Genomic DNA, 21256 nt, shown 5'->3' on the forward strand with positions numbered 1-21256 from the left:
AGAACCCTTCTAAATCTGCCTGCTTCTACTCTCCGCCCTCTGCAACTAATCCAGAACAGGACTGCAAGGCTGGTCCTTGGCCTCAAACCCAAGGATCGTACCTCTCCACCACTGAAATCTCTGCATTGGCTCCCAGTGGCTGCAAATATTAAGATCAAGCCCCTCTGCATTGTCCACAAGGCCTTCCGTTTCCTGGGTTCTCAATACCTCCAACTCTCTCTTCACAAATACCTTCCTACTCAAGCTCTTCGCTCCTCCACCTCCCTCAGGGTCAGTCAGTTCTTCAAGAAACAAGTTCATGTATACAATAAATCTTTAATAAACAGATGTTACAAAAAAAAGAAACAAGTTGGTGGTAGATCTCTTTTTTCAGCTGGGGCCTCCCTCTGGAACAGCCTCTCTGAAACTTGAGAACCATCTCCGGTTCCGGAAGCACCTAAATACCTTCCTCTTTGCTTCTGCCTTCTCTCTATCTCTCCCCTGCTGATTTCCTGTCTGATACTGCACTGGTCACCTGGCTACCCTCCCGGCAACCCTTGCACTTGGGTCTGTATATGTAACCCTACAGTCCCCCTACCTGCAACTTTGGACACCTGCTGTCTGCACTTACCCTTGCACCTACCACCTGCTGGCCGTACTTCTTGTTATTGTTTTGATCCCATGTAGAGCACTGCACCCCTACCCCGTCCCCTGCACAATCTCAATGTCACTTGGCCTAGTAAGATTGTTCTCTGTCCTCCCTCTGTTCCCCCTTCCTTGCCTCGTCGCACCTTGAAACCCTTGTGTATAGGCGCATTACAGATACCATATAACAAAGCTTGGTATGGAAGCTATTACTGCCTATAAAGGGAGAATTCCAAGTGTCTCGTTGTGATGTACACACTGGGCAAGGCGATATGTACAAGATCGGTCATAGGAAGAGCCATGTGAGACTTCCCTTTATCTTTCCTTCACATGCTCCAGTAGTATTAGAGCTCTACCACTAGGCTCCATTGTGCGCTAGGTGGCCTTCTCTGTCTACTCGGGACCACTAACTTGGGTGTTTGACACCTGCCATCAAACAGGCCTTTAGGTGCAGGCTCGAATGCTTCATTGTTCACTGCCTCCATTTGTTAACTTATTTCTACTTGGTTAGTGGGTGGAAATAAATGTGAAACATGTTGTTTTCTCTTTCATCCAAGTGTCAGAAAGGAGGCACCTGCAGTCTGTTAGCTGGGGCAGATGTATATTGTGGATAAGGCTGAGCAATGACACAGGTGGTTCAACAGAATGGCTTTTGCCATTAACTTTTGAGAGGGAATGTGTTGGATTAACGTCTAAAGGTTCTAATTAAAGAACTACAAAGAATAGGAATTGCCCAAATGTAAAGAGTGCATCAGGTGTCTGAGGAATGTTTAACACCGTTGTTAGTTTAGGTTCAAATTATAAGGTTCTTAACCTGGTCCAACTCTTTGCCTCTCTTTGAGCACCCTAAACTGCAAAGTAAAGTGTTCTAGTAGATAACTAACGGAAAGTCCCAATATCTAATCTTATCAAGCATTTTAGTCTCCTGGCTACCCCAAGGTAAAATCATGTACGTTGCAAGCTTTGGCCCAAAGCAAGAGTTCACAAATCTAGTCTTCATATTCTGACTCTATTCTAATATTACCAACAGATGTATTCTCCTAGAATGGTTTTTGAGGCAGTAACTCATTCTTTGGAGACTTCAAGCATCTCTGCTTCTCAAGGCTGCACCCATGTTTTAGCTTTTCAGTTCCCTCTACTTCGGCTCAGGCCTTCCAATTGACTCAAGGTCAGGAAGGTACTTTCCAAACAACCGGGTCAGTTTCTCCTTCCAGGGCCCCTAGGCTGGGACTGCTTACAGTCTGGACTCTCCAAGTGTCTACCAGGTGATCACAGTCTTCGTTCAAGCAGTACTTCTTTCCTAATGCCTTCATTTCAGTATCTCGCCTTGGATCTGTAGAGAGCAAGTGGCAAGTCTGGATCCTCGAGGATTCTTCCACCTAGTGAGCTTGCCCAGCTTTTTTACATTCCTTCGCCTGGGTCATGTGTTTTAACCTTATTCCAGAAAGGTTGTTCCCCATTTGAGTTTGAATTCTCTAAGCTGGTTGGAAATTCTCTGGACACACCTTAATGTTCTTCACTATGCAATAATTAGTACTGTCTTCGGATTGGTTAATTACCGACGAGCTGGAGAGGTTTTTATTTAGTTTGAAGTGTGCAGCGTCATCTTGCAACCTCTTTCTATGCAGTGGGCCGTTCTGTGGTAGGCTGAGCGAGAAGGCTCAGAGTAGTGTGAGAAACCAGAAGGTGTCTCAACCACTAGTCCCCAGGGATCTGTCATGCAGGCTGCCAGGACACTGCATCGCTTTTGGATCCAGTTCCTGGAGGTGAACCAGTGCAGGCTCTCTGGGAGTAGAAGTGGGACACTGGATGGCGAGAGGCGGTATCCCCTTCCCTGTAACACCTTTACCCCATCCTACCAGGTAGGATACTTAGGAACTCAACCCCTTATGCCCCCGCTTTCCCAACACAAACATTTTCTCACGGACAGCTCACTGTGAGAGAAAACGGACCAACACCCGAGCCGTATACCGGACATGTCCCAATACAATGATCAGGCAATCACTGACCATTACACACACCTGGCCTCCATCACACTTCTCCACACTGATAAAAGGTGGAGCATAAGAGCACACTCTGAGCAAGGCAAAGCACACGAGGAAACAACGGTTCCAAGATAGCAGTTTAATACAACGCGAAAGACGGCACAACCAAAGAGGATTGCAAGGAGGGAAGTGCCCTTGACCTTTTCACCAAAAGGCTGTTACTTTCACAAATCTTTGAGAATAGGAGACGAAGACCAGGAATCGAGGCTGAAGAACGCTGCATTCTGTGTCGGAGGTACCCGGTGCTCTCCGTGTCAATAGTCAAGGCAGGGAGAATAGCTTGTCGCTGTGGTACTGTCGTTGGCTCCTACAACAAAGCATTGCCAGTGAAGTCAGCACAGCCAGTGAGTTGGGGAGACCGATACCAGACCGGTCTGTGTTGAAACCAAGGCTGCAAGCGGCAAAGTTGTATAATCACAACTGAAGAGAACAGTGTATGAAACATGTGGCGAGCGACGCAAATACAATTAACCAGTGGATGAGTGATAGAACTTTGAAGCAAAGATACAATACCGTAGGCAGTGTGGTCCGGCACCACGTGGGAGCTCATTCGACAGTCTGTTGGGTTTCCAGCTGAAAGGTGGCAAATGTAATAAGTGATAACAAATTGTAAAATCTTAGCGGTCCTGCAATGGGTCAAGCAAAACCCTGTGCACATTCGAAAGACTTCGATAGTTGTTGAAATCATATATGAAGTTGGTCTGAGCCCAGCAAAGGAAGATCAGGTAAAAGATTTTGGTAAAGCAAGTTTGTGTTAAATTATGAACTTTAAGTTAAGAGGAATCTGAGCCCGACTGAGGGGGATATGAGATATGAGCCCGGCTGAGGGGAATACGGGGTGAACCGCGAGTCACACAAGAAAGAGGACCCTGTGAGGAATGACATGCATGCATAGTGTACGAACATTGTGGGGAAAGGATCTGAGCCCGGCTGAGGGAGATCTGAGGTGAATAGTGATTCTCCTGAGTATTGAGTACTTGTGAAAATCTAAACGAGGAAAGGAACTCATTGTTGGTTGCATCCTGCCCTCAATCAAGAGACATTGAAAGGAAAAGAGAATTGGGCACGGAAGGCCCGGCTGCTGATTGAACTGTATCCTCATGCCAGAGAAGCCAGAGACACTGCTAAGCTCGAGTGCACCGTGTCCCGTGCTGAAAACGTGGGGAACGGCCTGAACATCCTGACATATTATTTTGTGAACATTTCTTTTTCTTAACATTGTCCCCCACACTATTTGTATTTAGAGGTAAGGATTGGCAATATGTTTATTAGTATAGGCCCTTTTATTTTGACCACACACTATGAGGACTGTTATTTAATTGATGTAGCTTGCTCCCATCTGTAGATTTAGGACTAGATAGGGGTTTTTCAAACCCTTTTTGAAGTTCAATAAACACCCTTGAAGTGTGGTCACTTGAAGTGTCGGTCTTACTGTTGATACCACGCCTTCCTTACAGTAAGCTTGCATTCTCTCGTTTGCTTTTTTCAGTTAGTACGCAGTTACCATTTCTCCATGACTCACAAAAACACTCCAGATTAACGTAAATTATATTTTTCACAATGCTCTGTCTTTTGCTCTGTTCCCCGAGCGGCGGTTATATATTCCAAGGTATCCTGGGAGATGTATTTCGGCAGGTCAAAATTATAGAGAAGGACCCCTGTTAAGTTATTACTGCACCTCTCGTGGGATAGCAAGCAGGCAGTACCCCTCAACTACCCTCTGATAACATCTGTTATCTGACGGACAAGCCCAGTACCTGGTGGCACTCTTCCCCCACTTAAGGATCATGAGTTCTGACAAGTCCCCAAAGGAAAGCATGCATTTCTTAAAGGCAGAAGTATTGAGCAATTCTTTGTAACCTTGCTGCCATTGATTTCATAAGGGTTCAATGCCTATAATGATTAACAGCATAGCTACAGTTCTTTGTGCAAAAACACATTGTCTTCATGTTAATGTATAGAAAAGCACTAGTCTTAACAGTGGAATGTGCCACCTTTTCACCTCGTCTAGTAACAGATACTTCTTTGAATTTGGTCACAGGATTGGTAATATCACGACACATACTCCTTGTTCCCTTGTCTGGTTACTGGGTCTGACAGTACCTGTCCTGGTCAGGGTGGTCTTACTTTTCTTTCTGCCTGGTTGGGACCCTGCACTCTTCCATACCCGTTTGAATCTTCCTTGCATGCAATTCTTATTTTAAGTAATACAATTACAATATCCATTTCCCGAGTGAGACGGTGTGTATCCTGTTTCTACAAGACATTGGTCCAACCCAGTTGTTGCACTGTGAATGGCTTTGGCAATGTCCCATCTCTAGAATGTCCTGTTGGGCTTTGTTTTCACATCGGTCTAGCTCAAGCCTGGTTTTCAATCCTGCCCTCTCATAATCCTTGTAGCCTGTAGGGAACAGTGCCAATGTCTGCCCCAGAATTGCAACCATTTCATTACTGCACCTTTGCATTGTAATGAAATGCCGACCCCCCAATACACTGACTAATGGGAGAGGGGGTTGCAGTGGTGTCCCCCGCTCACTTTTGTCATTGTAGTAGAGGTCAAGGGGGGGTCCCCTGCTTCCATTAGATGGGAGCGGGGGACAATAAAGAATTTTAAAAAAGACAATAGGGCCCCTGCAAATGCCAGTTTAGTGGGCGGCAACTGATGCCAGAGGGTAGGGGGGGAGAGACGGTGGCACACTACACTGTTTGCCACCGAAAAGGTAAGTGGGTAGGGGGGAGCCGCTTGCAGGGATTGCAGGGCACAGTGATCTATGTGATCACCGTGACACGCCATAGTGGGTGTTCCCAATTTAATTGTCGACATGGCCGGCGCGTTGATCACAGATTGGCCTGGAGCGGTTCTCATCTACCGTTGTGTTCCAAGGAATATCTGGCTCTTTTAGCTTTCTACACGACAATAATAGTCAACTCCTTATGCATTATGTGTTATGTGTTTGACGAAAGGAACATCCTACTCAGGGAAATGCAAGTAATAGCTTGTCAGGGTACCTTAAGCCCACATAATTGTTCTTGCCCTTTTCTTGCAAGTTCCAAAGGGCTAAGCCCGAATACACTTAAATGATCTGTTAAGATTAGGGTGCTCATGCAGACAGAGGGTGAGGAACACAATGGTCTTTCTGTTCCTGATAAAGCAATATCCTGAACTGCAGGTACAATGAGTTATTTTTTTAATGAATCTTTAAATACAACATGTTGGCAAAGTAACATGCATCCACTGCAACACTCACTTTTCAGAACCACTCCTTGGGCCCACCGCCCGAACTGTTTTTTGAGTTCGGTGTAGTAGAAGTATGTCATCTTGCTCAATGTCTTCTTCATTCCAACGACGACAACCCATCGCTGAACAGATGTACTTCACCTGAAAAAATAAAAATGATGATGCATGCAACATCTGCAAACAAGTCTAACGCTTACAAGCAAGTATCTGGAAACGCATGCCATCTTAATTTTTCAGTTTATCCTGCTCACAATGGAATGGATTAGGTTCATGCAATCCAATATGATGTAGGCATATAATGCGGGCATCTAAGCGCCAAAGGAAAAAAAGATTTAAAATATCTCTGAAATTGCTACGATTGAGATTACTACTAGCACATTTGCTTGGAAACAGTTTTAGGCATTACGTTCCTAGCTTGAAGCTAATACATAATTATTAAATTACTTTAACTGAAACTGAGTCACAGTGCCCAAGGTAATATATATTGCTTCATAATGCACCATTTTCAATCTACATTATTATTTATATGTGCTCAATATAAAACTGTTTAGCTCAATGTGCTTGCTATATTTTAAGAAGGTAGCTGTATTCCATATGTCACATACACCATCAGGAATGTAGGGCAGGAAGTGGGAAAACTCAGTGGCCCGTACTGAGGTTGAAATCTTTTGGCTGAACTGATGTAGCACACAAATGGAAATTCAAATCTAGTTGATGAAAACTGAGCGACATTACAAGAGATGGGATTTCCAATACGTCTTAATCACTTGGAATCTTATTTAATTCAGAAGAGAACGCATCAAAACGTACTTTTCCACTGTAGGCACTCAAACCATAGGTTGTCAAGGACTTCCCTCCAACCAAAACAACATCATCACCAAATTTATAGGAGGATTCCAAGAGAGATTCAACAGTAAATGGAACAGCTTCCATGCTCTCTCGATCCCGGTCCCACTGGAATAAATCCCCATCCAAGGAAGGAATGATCATCTTATTTCCGAAAACCTAGAACATCAGAAGAAAAAGGTTTAGTATTCCAATGTTAAGATCTTAAGGGGATAATTAACATTTCACTGTATCATAAATGTCACTGTGCTAGCCATCTTATTTTAAGCATTTTATCTAAAAAGCAATGACCAACAATTAGAAAATACACTGAGGATTTTATTATTTTTTTAAATGACAACGATGAAAGGATTTCAAATGTTAGAATTGTTCTGTTGTAATCACGAAGGCTACTATAAAAATGACCTTCGAGAAGAAACAGTCGAAACGTGTTACTATAATTTTCGTAGTTGCCAGTTAATTACGTACAAAGATGCCTCTGCTTACAGCTTTTGTGGTTCTTTGACTTAAACAAGATAAACCTGCAAACACCAATAAATAAACAGGAGTTTACTTTAAAGAAGGGTTGGTAAGTGGAGCACCATCGTTTTTTGTTGGACCACAAGTAACCAATGCTTCATACTACTGACTTTCTTACAAATAAAACAATCTTGCTCACAAGATTCTGTTAAATTGTCAACCAGACATTTTTATTTTGGGCTCCCTATGCATGGGCAGTCTATTTTACACCAATAATGCATATGGTATGGTTTTTAACAGTCATTTAAATAAACTATTTTGCTGAATCTGGAATTCAACCGCAGCCAAAGGTCCATTAATCTTTAATTGAAACAAGAAGATGTCACGTTCTTAGTACTGGCAAATTGGGTCCTAATGTTGTGACATAGATCATTAGCACCTGAAGGGTTCATAAAGCAATGAAAGAAAGATAAAGTGTAATATAGTATTTTAAGCAGAACAGATACAAACCTCTTAAAATCAAACTATATTAGTGTGACAGAATACTGGGGGCAGGATAGTCTGCGTTTTTTTTATATTCAATTATAAAATAATGCTCATCTTTATGTTTCTGACAGTTTGATCCGCTAATCAGACCCCACTTTCATGATGCTCTATGGCAAATAGCATAATGCAACCATGCACCTTACTAGGACCAGTCAGACATCCCCAGCAGATGCCTTGCAGTGGCAAAAGGACAGATTCAAATGTCACATGTGCATTGCTGAGCATAGCTGCTGGAACCCAAAGCTGTAACAGACAGGAGTGGTCTTAAATGTATCCTCCTCCTGCTCACAATATCATAATTGTGTACCAAAGCTGTTTGGTGGCAGTTAATAACTAAATATAAGCCAAGTCTGGTTTTTACATGGCGGTTACAGAGATTACACAATTATACAGCCAAAGGCCTTTGATGTCATTTCATGGTCTGCTTGGTGTACAGTGCAGCGACTGATTCATGGCCAGGCCTGGTGTGTATTAGGCTGTCTGTGTTGGCTGTCCCCAAAACCAACATGAGGGTTCCACCGATTCCACTCAGGTTTGTCACAGACTCCAGAGCACTTCCTGGGGGTTTAGCTGGGAACTGGTACTTCAAAGGGAGCCTTGCTATTAGATAGCGATCTCTCACCAGGGTGATGGAGTCATTCTGATGTAGGTAGACGGAGGATGGGTGTAGTTAAAGTAGCCCCAAAGAGGGCTTCAGACCACTCAGTGGGGTGTCACCATTTTAAATTTTGCTAGGGGCCCCAAAAGTCTGACCCGCCTTCCCATTTCCTGCAGACAAGGGACTAGGTATTGTTAAGGATTTCAATCAGGAGACACACACCTTGGTCTCAGCCTAGGATGTAGCGCTCAATTGATATGCCTCTTTATTTTATGAGACTTTAATTTGAGATGGTACACAACTCGTATCACACCCCTTTTTTCAAATACCCCGGGTCACAATGGACGATGAACCAGGCCGGTTGGTGAACATACAATATCTATTTTTAAAATTCAAAATAAATCATACAATATTTAATATAGGGCAGCAATCGCCACTGGGGTGATATTTACAATGAAAATGGAAGCAATGCACTTGGTTAACCTTCTCCTAGAACATATACAAAGCACACGTGAATAGGAGCACTTTTTGGATGAGGATAGATAACACCCAAGTTAGGTTTTCCCCTGCAATGTTCCCTCAACCCACAAATAATCGAATTCTGAGTGGATAGAAAGAAGCAGCAGGTAGTCTGGGATAAGAGACAGAAAACAATATCAAAATCCAACCTTCTCTCACAAAATCAGAGGCATAAACTGACTTTAAACCCTTAGCAAAGGCCTAAAATAACACTCAAATTTTACAAATAATTAATGTGGGGTTAAATGATAATATACATACGTTTTATCACAATAGCATGTATGTTACATCACTGGCAATCACAAGGCAATGGATCAGCAAAAAGGCATACAATTCGAAAATGAGTGGAAAGTTTAGAGCATGCTGCAGCCAAATGACACGGTGGAAAACTTGCAATTGTTTCAATTCCTGCTTTAAATTACCCAAACAGTTTTTAATAGAAACAGGTGAAATACTCTGATTTGGGCTGGGGGGGAGATATATATCACAGGGACATGACAAAAGTGAAATGAGGTCTCTAGCTAAAAAACTGGATGAGATATGCAAGATAGAAAAAGGGTCTATTTGAGTAAAATGAAGCCTTGAAATAAGAAAGAAAATCCGTTGAGACAAGAACAGGTTTACTTTAAACTGGCCTATTCAGACTACACCGCCAAAGAGGGACACAGTAAGATCCCAGGTTGATTTGTGACTTCAACGTTACCAACCCAGCATCCAACCCCAAGCAGAAACTAGTCTGATCACTAAAATATGACTAAGGGCTTAGGATTTACTCAAGACAAAATGAATAAAAAGAGATGGCGCTAACACTTTAGAAAGTGAAGGGCAGCTACATGGATAATTCTAACAGTTTCAACAAGTTACCAGGGAATAAATATGACTGCTTAGAGAGTGGGAGAAGGACAAAGGCAAGGCAAGATAAGCTATGTGTTTCTGTGGGGTGAGTATTATACTCGCAGTCCGCTTTTGAGTTTTGGGGATTTTTGGACAGTCAACAGGTTCTGGTCTCCAAGGCTCGGATCTTTGCAATCGTTAACATCCAATAATAGCAGCAAATTCGTCTAACAACTGAGCTTGAGTACCATCTGAATATAGTTAACTTAAGTCTCCATATAAATATGACGATAGTTGATTTTGCTATATTAATCAACAACCCATTATTTTTTTTTTTTTCGAGGATTTCCAGACTGAATCCATGCTGCGTTGTAATCCAACAGGGGTGCAATCTGTAAAATCTTATTGTCAAGAATCCAAATATTAAATTCTTTCAATAACATAGCAAATGTTTTGATTGTTGGTAGTGTCTAATCTGCATTCATTTTTTAACACGTGAACTAACAAGAGGAGACATCCACGTCGAAGCTCAAGAGGTTAGCATACTGATCAAATATCCTTGCACAACATGTGATGACCTTTGAGCACCACCTTCCGATAATCTATCGTGGCCCGGTGATCCAGCTTGTTTTACGTCTTTCATCCTCTTAAGAACCAACCCATGCGAGAATACACCTTTCCAGAGATTTAGAGTCAATGCATCAATTTGAGTAGTTTGAGGGTGCCGTTGACAATATTCTGCCTGGTTATTACTGGTCAAAATTTTCCACCCAAACAGTTTCAGAAATTGCACTAGACTTAAAAAGGACTTCGGGATTACAATTCACAGCCAAATGAGCCCAGAAATGCATTGTCTTTTCTAGGTAGTGTAACAGTTCTCGTCATTGCTTGGAATATGTATGCGTTTTTGGTAAAAATAAAATGTAAAAAAAACATCCAATTCCTAAACCGTTATCTTCATTTGGCCTGTGTAGTCATAGAGCAGTCTTTCTAAATCGTTTTATTTTCCTTTTTGGTTTTTTAAAAAAAAGGTCTATTGACCCAATACCCTAAAGTTGCCATGTGAGTCAAAAGTCAAGCTGCTGCCTACTAATGCTCCTGCAGGAAGTACAGCACCTTCCGCTCAGTAAACAAAAACCATCCTCCAGGTCTCCTGCAAACCAGTGATTTTAAAGGCAGCACTGACATAACAAAAACACACTCTCACCAGGGTGCTTACCACTGGAGTCCCTTTAAAGTCAGCAGCCAGGGAGTTAAAAGTAGCGAAGAGAGAGAGGTGGGCTGAGAGATGTTCACCATTTTAGTTTCGATTATGGCTCACTGCCGCTTTCTAATCCCACTATTACAGGCAAGGCACTATGGGTGTGATGTCAGAAGGGAAAGTGCACCTGTTACAACAGCCTGAATTGGCCCCTTACAGCAGGCCTGCTTTGGGGCAATCCCCTGTAACATGTCGCCTTTAAGAGGAGAGGTTCTTCTCCTTCTTGGATTCATCTCTGGACTTTCAAGAACATGGACAATTCACTAGACTTCTGTTAGGGATACTGTTTATCCCAAAAGACACCTGCCTGGAGGTCAAGACAGAAGGTATCCGAGGCAGAGGTGAGCTCTGCCTCCTACCCATCCCAAGGGTACAGTGTGGGTGAACTGCTGGGGGTAAACGGTTGTTGGTGTAAACTGCTGTGGACAAAGGTCTCTGTTCTGGATGCAATCAGGCTCCTTTTAACTGGAGGTGAAGGTTACGCTGTAGGTTCCTGCCAAGATTCCTGGAGAATTGGTATAAAAAAGGAAGGACTCGCCCTGTCCTGCAGTGAGACTCCCAGCAGGCCAGAAGCATTTTGGAATCCAGTTTCATAGCATCGAGATGTTTACGAGCCAACCCGTAATGCTGCGTTTAGCACTCTGCGTACCTTGGAAGCATTTTCTGCATTTTGAGCCATCTGGACGCTGGCTCGACCAATTATAGAGTATTGACTGGATCAACCTGTTCACAGGCTTGAAATCATGAGCAGCCGACTCGAGTGATGGTTTACACTGCCGAGCACCCAAAGACAAGAAATAAAGTACAGTGAAGAGGCCCTGTCCGCCTAGTCCACTTTTTGGGAGCATAGTGACATTTAGTCCCCCTCCCTCGATCTCCAACTCTACCTTTTTCTTCAAGAACTTAACGTTCATCTTTGAAATTAATACTCAATCCGATTGCCTGAACACCCACGGTCATCTATCCAGCGAGCATTCTCTGCGTCTATTTACTGGGGTCAGTTTTATAGTGTTTTGCATCTAGTTGATTGCACTTGTATGGTTTAATTAGAAGGCTCTAGTTTATAGAACCATGATTGAACATTCCTTTCTTTTGGCGCGTTTGTAATTTTGCTGGTTGGGTTGCTGCTGTTATCAGCTCAGATCCCTCCTGAGGCTATAGCCTGGCCTCGGCCTGCACAACTACACAAGGCACAGCAGGTACACCTCTTGGGGGATTCCTAGTCATTTCATTGACACTGAAGCATCAAAATGCCACACCATCGAAACCACAGCATCGTTTACCAATGCATCGACAGGCCATTACATGTAAAAGTGCTTTTCCATCGAAAATATAAATGGACTGGTTTCAATGGAAATGCACTTTTAAATGTAAAAGATAGCATTTCAATGCATTTTTCTAATGTTAAAACGTCACATGGAGCTGTCCAGTGCTGAAATTTCGGAACTGGCCAGCTCCTTGCAACAATATTTTATTTGTATATTGCCCACGCCCCCCCTATCCCTAATGTAACCCTTAATCTAACCCTAGCCCCAACCCTAATGTAACCCTTAATCTAACCCTAGCCCCAACACTAACCCCTAACCCTCACCCCAGTTTCGATTATACCATCGAATCTTAGTGAAAGGAAAGGCATTTCGATGGAAATGCTTTTCGGTGCTTATAATTCGATGGTATAGCATTTGATGGTTTAGTAGTAGTATGGGGCAGATTGGGGGATTTAGTCATTACTCATCGCTGGAATTCTACAGAGCAGTAGTCATTTAGTCACACCAGTTTTCATATGTATTGGTCCTGAGAAAAGGTGGTCATTTCACAATTGCATCCTATGCACACTTCCAGCAAGAACTCGTGTTATGTGAAAGAAATATCCATCATGGTTTTCCAAAATCTGCGGGACTACAAAAGATGATGCATTTTACTATATTATTTTCAGTTCTTAGAATAATGGCAATCGAAACATGCCAATCCAAGTTTGATACAATCATATTGCACATATTTACCAAGGTGAGAAAAAACAATGTATGCAGGGGTCATAATCAACTCTTAGTTTCACACAATGACCAAGTATGTTTAATTCACCTACCACATGCCTAAAATGATCGCAGAAACGAATAGAAAAATATTTTGGAGGGTGGGAGTAAAATTGCACAGCGATTTACATAACTAGAATTTCAAAACTCATTCAAGCAGAGAACAGAGTTTGCGTGCCAGAACCAATTTATCACAAAGCACCATAGCACAGTGTATAGTGCATATTTAATGCAGAGACCGGACCGAATGCATAGAATATGAACCAGAGGAGGTGAAAAGGGATGTTGACAATGTTTTACCAACCTGAGAGTAGGAAGTCATGAATTGCATTAGTCGTTTATTGGGAAACCCGGACACGTGAGCTAGCCAGACACAGATGAGTCAGAGCTATATTGAATGCTTAATCCCCTTGAAGGAGGATGCCGGGGGCACTTGCTTGTAACCCCTGGATCTCTGCAGGCATGTGGTTGGGGTGGTGGGGGACGGGATGACATCACCTTCCTCACCAAGCATTACCTCATCGGTTCACACCAGCTGTGAGTCACTCGAGCACGCCGGCAGCGGATGCCTTCACTGCGCGCAGACCGGCAGCATCTAAACGGCTATTCATTAGTTCAGCTTTAGTGCTTAGACAATCTATTTGGGGATGAACTAAGCAGATTAACGGTCAATGGCAATACCAGGGAATGGAATAGACGCCGTCCGCTAGAACACGAACTGCACGATACAATCTGAATACTAAAGCATCTTTGCTTTGGGAACTGTGAAAGCAAACAAGCGAGGGGCCACCATTGTAGTATAGGCCACGCATCTGGGAGCATACCCTTTTCAGGTGTTCACGGGAGATACAGTTTATACAAAAATAACGTGCTATTTTATCCATTTTCTATCAACAAAAAAGGAACTATGTTAGTGACAACATCGAATCAATGTTTCCAGGTTTCCTAGCACAGCAGTCATCCGTTTTGTGTGCGTTGCTTTCACGCCAGGAAAGAACACGTGACATCAGGGGTAGAGAGGCGCAGTCTGCAGATCCATTATATAGCAAAGTGACAAAGGCATACAAATACAACTTCTTACTTCACACCAGCAAGTTTACTTGCCACTGCAGCTGATGGAGCAGCAGTAGTGGGCGTTACTAGTTGTAGTAGCACTACTACCAACCATAGTAGCACCACCAGCACCAGCATTATTACTGCTACTACTAGTAGGAGCACTTTTAGTAAAGGTATTACTACCATTACTAATAGCAGCGCTATTACCAGTAGGAGTATTAGTGGTGTCACTACTGGTAGCATTAGTACTACTACAACTACCAGTACTAAAATTATTGGTAGTATTAGCACTGAACTATTAGTAGTAGCATACCAACTATAAGCTGTACTACTATTGATAGTATTACAAGTGATGTTACTACTTGTAATACTATCACTATTGCCAGGAGTTATGGTAATAACATTTTAGCACCAATGCTACAACGGGTATAATGCATATTTAATACAGAGGCCTAATCAGTTGCATGCAGACAAAAGAAAATGAATGATAATTGGCAATGCAAATAGTTTGGGCTTTTGTGAAGGCATGTGAAAGGCACTTGCCAGGCACTGCTATAGTGGCATTAACTGGCTACTGGTGGTAGCAGGTGCAAAACGGCGCAAGTACATGGGAATCGGCATCTAATAGCAGTGACTGGCAAATTACTAATAAGTATACACAAGCCAAAACAGTTGGCTTTGTCAACGATTGATCATTGTAGGACACTGAGGCATTCAACCCTCTGCAGGGTCAGTGTGCGCTCGCCTGGCGATATTGAAATTGGTTATTAAATTGAATGATGATAGATCAGCCTCCAGAAAATGTGTGGGGATAATCCACATACATTTTCCTATGCTCACCGCACAACATAGACATAGACCCGAGTGCTCTGGGTGGACAGAGCCTACAAGTGCTGTCACACCCGTCATATTTAGTTGGGAATACAGCGAAGCGTGCACCATGTCCTCTCAGAAGGGGGAGGGCAAAACCTTCCTAGTGCCATGGCCAGCCAAATTAACTATCAATTGTTGAGCCCTCCAGAATGGTGGCTGTGGGTAACATAATTAGCATACTAATAGAGTATTCTTCCAACAGGCCCACATGGGTCTTGGGTGCAGAGGTTAACAAAAGGAGACAGGAAACCCCAATACCCTTTGATATGCACTGTGTCAACCTGAAGCCAGCTCCCACATCTCAGTATCAAGGGCAGTGAACGATCCTGTCAGGGACAGCGGTTTGCAGTAGTCATTCTCGCAGGGGGACCCCAATCAGAAAGTAGGAGAATGTAGTTTGCAGAAGCCAGATAGTCTGGTCACGCCGCAGCTTCAAGGGAGACCTGCCGCTTTAATCAGGAACCAAAAAGAGCTCACTTAACCAGAGAGACCTTTGATCCACAACAGACAGGCAGATGGGTGGGACTTATTATTACATGTGCTCACCCCTTTACCTTTTCTGTTGCAAACCACTCTGGTTATGACCTCATGCATACAGGAGATAGTTGGTGGAGACCCAGGATTGGTTCATTAAGGTAGGTTTAGCCTACGCCAATCACTGTGGCCCATTTGGCTTCAAAAGAGGGCTAAGCCCCTCTTTTGGGCAGATCTGAAGGCTTCATCAGAAGCAGGAAAGAAGAACTCAGCATTGGAACCTGGCTGAAGGTAAAGTCTGCCTTACATCTTCTGCCAGTGAAGGAAGGCCAGGAACTCCAAGAGGGAAGCAAGATCCCTCCCCTAAACATCTCGTTGGGCACAAAGGGAGATACCTAAACCAGAGGACCCTCCAGCAGCTCCAGAACTGGTACCCAGCCAGCACACAGCATGTCCTGCTAGGCTCTGCAGCAATCTTCCAAGGCGGGACGTGCCAGAGTCTCTGAACCAAACCAAGCACAAGGCAGGTGCCTGCAACACTCCGCTGCTTTGGGACGTCCGTCTTAAAGGACAATATGAGCCCAGTGAAAAAGCTAGGAGGTGTGCCTCAACAAGCATCAACCGACGTCCACCTTGAAGTACATTTTCAAGTCGAGCTCCTAGAGCTGCAACTGACTTCACCACTGACTGTTACGCCACAGTCGCTAAAGCCATCCGAGAGGCCTCGACCAGTGCTTCAGAATCTCCAACAAGCACAGAGATGACTCCTGACCTTGAGCCGCTGTGTAGGCCAACCTACAGCAGTCTGTCCAGCCTCGCTCTGAGAACTGCCTGCCGCCTGATACCCGCAGCTGTCTTCCCATCTTGAACTCTGTCGCAGATGCTGCAAAGCACCCTGAAACCAACTCTACACTGTCAAGCACCAAGAACTTCTACAAGCACAAGGTACATTGTGGTTCTGCCCCCCTAGTCGTTCTCCTAAGGCCCTTAGTGACATTTTATGACCCGTTGCTTCCTTTGTGTTCTAGAATCCTAGAACTACTACGATTAATTACTATAATTACTACCCTCCTGTCAGTATCCAGAGCGCATCCCTTTTGCTTCTGTGAAACCATCTGTCCTCTGCATTCCTTTAGAGGGTAGGTTGGATTTTGTGGTGTGCTAGAACTGTGTGGTGTGATAATCATAAAGTAGATATTTGTATACAAACTTGACTGGACAGTCCCTTTCATCATTGGGTAATTGTATTTTTGCCATGTTGAAACTAACCAATGATCCACGACCTTTTGGATATATGCCTGCCGTTCCTTCCATGTTACCAAAATTGGACGAATAGGTTTATAATTGGCTTGTGTTTCCAATCTGTTCAGATCCCTTCTGGTGTACTAGAGGTATGGTGTATAACAAGGGGGGTGGTTACCGCCGTTCAAAGTTAAACCATTCTTAAAATGTTGTATTTCGAAGGAACTGTAGTGGTGTTTAAAAGTGATCACCCTATTCCAAACCTGCAAGAACTGAAGCATGAACTCGCATCTATCTATAAGTAACAAAGCAGATTAAATCATTCTTTATGCGCCCTTATTAATCAGGGAGCATTTATTTATTTACATGTTATAAAAAAGAAAAACATTCACATCTTTAGGCAAAGCAAACTTTTTATGTTACATTTTGCCATGGTGTATAAAGCAACAAGATGATAGACAATGTTAAACACTAGGATTGTCCATTTGAAAGAAAAACTGAGGTTCTATGTTAAGAACTATAACCAACATTTACATTTTAGTTGAAAGGATAGCTCTTGTGCATGAACCTGTCTGCAGAGGAGAGTTTGTTCCTAGTACATCAAGCATAACTTTTTTTTTCCCAACAAAAGTCTATATATTGATATTGCTCCTGTAATTTACTAACAGAGCTACAATATTATCTAATGCAATCAGAGTATATGCTCATTGACCCAATCATAAAATGCTCACAACAAGTAGAGTGCATTGTGTTTTGTGGGCGCTGTTATGTACATGACATTAGGGTCAGGGGGAAGAAAAGAACAACAAATAAGCAAGAGAGCAAAACAGCCACACTTGACATGAAATGTGGCATTATTTAGAAAGTGCTCAGTCTGGCTTTATGCAGTTTAATTTAAGCCAGCCAAATGTTGATGTTTTGTGTTGAAGTCTTTGCACATCAATGTAATGGTGGCCAATCCTTGGTCTACGTCGGGAACAGAAAAAAATCCCTGATGTTTAACTGGAGGCAGGCAGAAGCCTGCTACAGTGACGTTTCGGCCTTAGAGATAACGGCCTTCTTCTGGGCCAAGAGGATGGTGGAGGCCTGCAATAATGTGTAAAGAGAGGGGATGGAATTTAGATAAGGTACAAGCACGGGAGAGTGTAACCGTAGCTAATACAATCTAGGTAACAGTTAAAACGAGCAGCCATGGAATGCACATGTAAAGGTGCATTCTGGTCTAAAAAAAGGGATTAAAACAACTGACCTTGGATATGTCCGGGCTGGGGAGAGAATGGAGTGAAGGACAACGCTTGAACTGGATCATGTGGAAAGGGATCCAGTCTCGCGGTATAGGATGTCCCTTGTTAAGGTGTTGAGGATAGTAGTTATATGTATCCTGTAATGTCCAAAAACAGGGCTATGTCAGTGGCATGCCGTGGAGATGGGCACAACAGACAAACAAAGTATGCACAGTACTATTGCAGGACCACTAAAATGCAGGTGCACTGGGCATCGATATTTAATAGTGTCAAGAATTTCACATACCTATGGTACACCAGCTCAGTTGGAGGCGGATAGGCGTGGGACTTGGGCATAGAGGAGTCCATGTGTCTGGAGGGGCGATCAAGGAGCCCGAAACACCTTCATTATGAGGTGTGTCTGGAAAGACGGCGAAATGCTATATTAAGCATGCTGCCAGCGGACAAAAAGTTGACCACCGGTATATTAAAGGGGCTAGCCAGAGTGGGGCCCCTAAGGGAAAGCAACTTACTTTTATCAGGGCCGTGGATATATCTGCCTTAAGTGCTGCTCACTGCCGCGAAAGTACGTCCAGCCGGCAAGAAAGCTAGGCTAGAATATAAGGATGTGCGCCTGTGCTGAGGAGCAGTGGGTGCGCCAACCAATGGAGCAGAGCTGGCGCTGCGCATGCGTGGGGGGTTAGTGGCTACGGGACAGAGTAAGTAAAGTCCCTATTGCGAAGCCACTAATGTCCTCGCGCCTGCGTACATCGAACAGCAACAAAGTTACACGTCCCTCGCCAGAGGAGAAGCCCGGCCAAGAGCAGGCGGCTCGGGCAGAAAATCCAGACATACAGCACCGGTATCAGAATTACTGTAAAGGTTAGCCAGGCTATATGTGTATCCGAGCCTGATGTTTAAGCGTCTCGAATGCGCATGATAGAAGCTCAGTAAAGTACTGTGAGCCACAGGCTAAAAAGATGAAAAGAGCGGAAGCAAGGGTCCTAGGCTATGTCGCGCTCTAGGATGCAACTTATGTCAGTATGTATGAATCTCTGTTGGCAAGATCGTATGGTATGGGGCTGACTGATTATTTACAAACCGATATTCATCCCTGGACCACTTGTGCCCCGGAAGTTAATTTGTCACAGAGAAGCATAGTGCTAATAAATAGAGTGGCTGAAGCCAGACCGGGTTAAGACATCTTTATTACACCAGTGGTGTGTTACAACTTCATAAAAACACTGTCCGGCACTTAAGTGCAAAGTTCCACGGTAAGCCTTGATTAAAGCAAGGTGAAAGAGTTCCCATGATGAGGTGTTTTGGGCGGGGAGGGGCAAGAAGTTGGTGGAGTAGCCACAGTGATTAGCATGGCCATGGGCAGTCAATAGGTGGGCAAATAACCAAACACCTACAAGCTTTGGGTCCCTACTCATATGCCATTTCTCCAGTGGTGTACCGAGCGGGGAGGGCAGAGGGAAGTGAAGGCATACCCCTGAACTCTCACACCAGTGAGAATACAACCCGCTAGGGAAGAAAGGCCCAAGTCAATCTTGTAAGGATAAGTTGTAATCTCACACAGAAATGAGAGCAACAGCAAAGAACTCTGCTGCTAAGAATGTCCTGCTGAAAAAGGGTACGGGCAGAGGCTTAAGAGGAGACACAGTCATTGTGACGCAATACCATACAGTAAAAACCTGCACGGCTGTTAGGTGTGCGCCTAAACAGGATCCGCTTGCTCCATAAGGAATGCCAGGTCATTGGTTCCAGCCCATTCCGTTCCACCTTCCATCACTTGGGTGCTGCAGGTATCATCTTCACACCGACGAAGGTCAAAGAACAAATTAACTACACTCCTAACACAATGCTCCATCATTATACTGTACACCTGGCAGGCTTTAGGACTGGCACAAAAGGAGGTTCTGGGGCACTCTAACCTCCACACACACACACACACACACACACATTTCACTCACTCCCTTCAGCGGCATCCGGCTCCAAGGTCTCCACCCTCGTTTGGAACTATAATATATCCCTTCCAGCACTGCACAATAAAAATTATTATGATTGTAGCTCAAAGACATGCAGTGTCCGTTCTCTTTGAACATTCAGGACTTGTTACTTTAGCGTAAGTGGTCGAAGGTCATCTGGTGCCATGGAATTCAAAGATCTTGGAGCTTAGTCAGTTATATGGGCTATAACTCGTGGTCGTCTGGGGGTGGGCCGGGTCAGGCTTTGGCCAGTGTGAGATAATATGCACACCAGGCACCGGCCTACGATCGCTGCCTTTTAGGGCACAATTATTTTCAGATAGAGAAACATCTTTGCAACACTGTTAGATGAGCTTTAAGGCAGTTGGAGGTGTGGGTTGCCCTCATGAGAGCTTGGGCATGGCTGGAAGTTTCCCTCGTCTCGAAATTAGGGCTTATAGCATAAAATGCTGCATTTGCCACGCAGGCCTGTATCCCAACTATGGTGACTAACATCTACGCAAAATGGCAGTTTTGCTCATGCCCTGCGCTACACTATGTGGCTTAGGGGCGAGGGACAGGGTTGACCCCTCCCCAACAGCAGCTTACCTCCAGTGGCACTTTCACTAGTCTGATTGGGACATTTGGGAGAGGGACACCTCTCCCGTTCAGCACACTCTGGGTGCGGTACAGGAAAGGTGTCCAGCTGGCAGGACAACTAGGGTGCCGAGCAGGTGGTGTTCCTGCTCATCACCCTCATTGTCCTGGCAGCAGGAGACATTTCCTGTTTGGCACCTTCATTGTCAATGAGGGTGGTGAATGGGAGAGATGTCCCTCTGCCAGGACAATGTCCCACGGAGCTCAGGGCAGCAGAACAGCTCTTCAGAGGACCCGACACGTTGCTCTGTGTCAGCAGAGCATCACAATGGGAGCCATTAGGCACTGATGCACTACGCGCAGGGACATTTGTTCCTCAAGAAATGTGATTGGGGTGATCAGAAGCAAGAAGGGTGCATACATTATAGCATTAATGGGAGCCTAACAAATCCCCCTTGGGTTTTAAAGCCATAGTCATCATTTCATAAAGCAAGCAGCATTGCACAATGCTACTGTGACTTTGCATGCAGGATGGGGAGAATAAAACTAAAACCATACTCTTGTTGCTGAACATATTTCAGCAATAAGTGTATGGTCCCGGGAGGATAGCTCAGTGGCAACATGCTCGCCTTGGAAGCAAGACTACACAAAGCAACACAGGTTCGATCCCCCGGGTCCGCGCTTAGAAACCTCTGGGTATTTAAGCGTGTTATAAATACGCAACTAAAACAACTACGCAACTAGAAACAAAGAATCCCTGTAACAGCGCCTCGATGCCCACAGGCTGTGGGAGCGCTTTAAAAATGCAAATAAATATA

General features: G+C 44.1%; 1 protein-coding gene across 4 annotated transcripts in view; it reads right to left on the reverse strand.

Moving 5' to 3' along the window:
- Positions 1–21256, reverse strand: part of EIF2AK3 (eukaryotic translation initiation factor 2 alpha kinase 3) — a 394300-nt gene that overhangs the window by 264134 nt on the left and 108910 nt on the right. For all 4 annotated transcript variants that reach the window (XM_069632207.1, XM_069632205.1, XM_069632206.1 and 1 more), the window contains exons 3-4: positions 6718–6912; positions 5918–6048 (exon numbers count right to left, since the gene is read on the reverse strand). In XM_069632207.1, the coding sequence (XP_069488308.1) occupies positions 5918–6048; positions 6718–6912 (326 nt within the window). The remainder of the gene's footprint in view (positions 1–5917; positions 6049–6717; positions 6913–21256) is intronic.

The sequence above is a fragment of the Ambystoma mexicanum genome, chromosome 6q, assembly GCF_040938575.1.
Source record: "Ambystoma mexicanum isolate Mex_15411 chromosome 6q, UKY_AmexF1_1, whole genome shotgun sequence".
In the NCBI taxonomy this organism is placed as follows: domain Eukaryota; kingdom Metazoa; phylum Chordata; class Amphibia; order Caudata; family Ambystomatidae; genus Ambystoma; species Ambystoma mexicanum.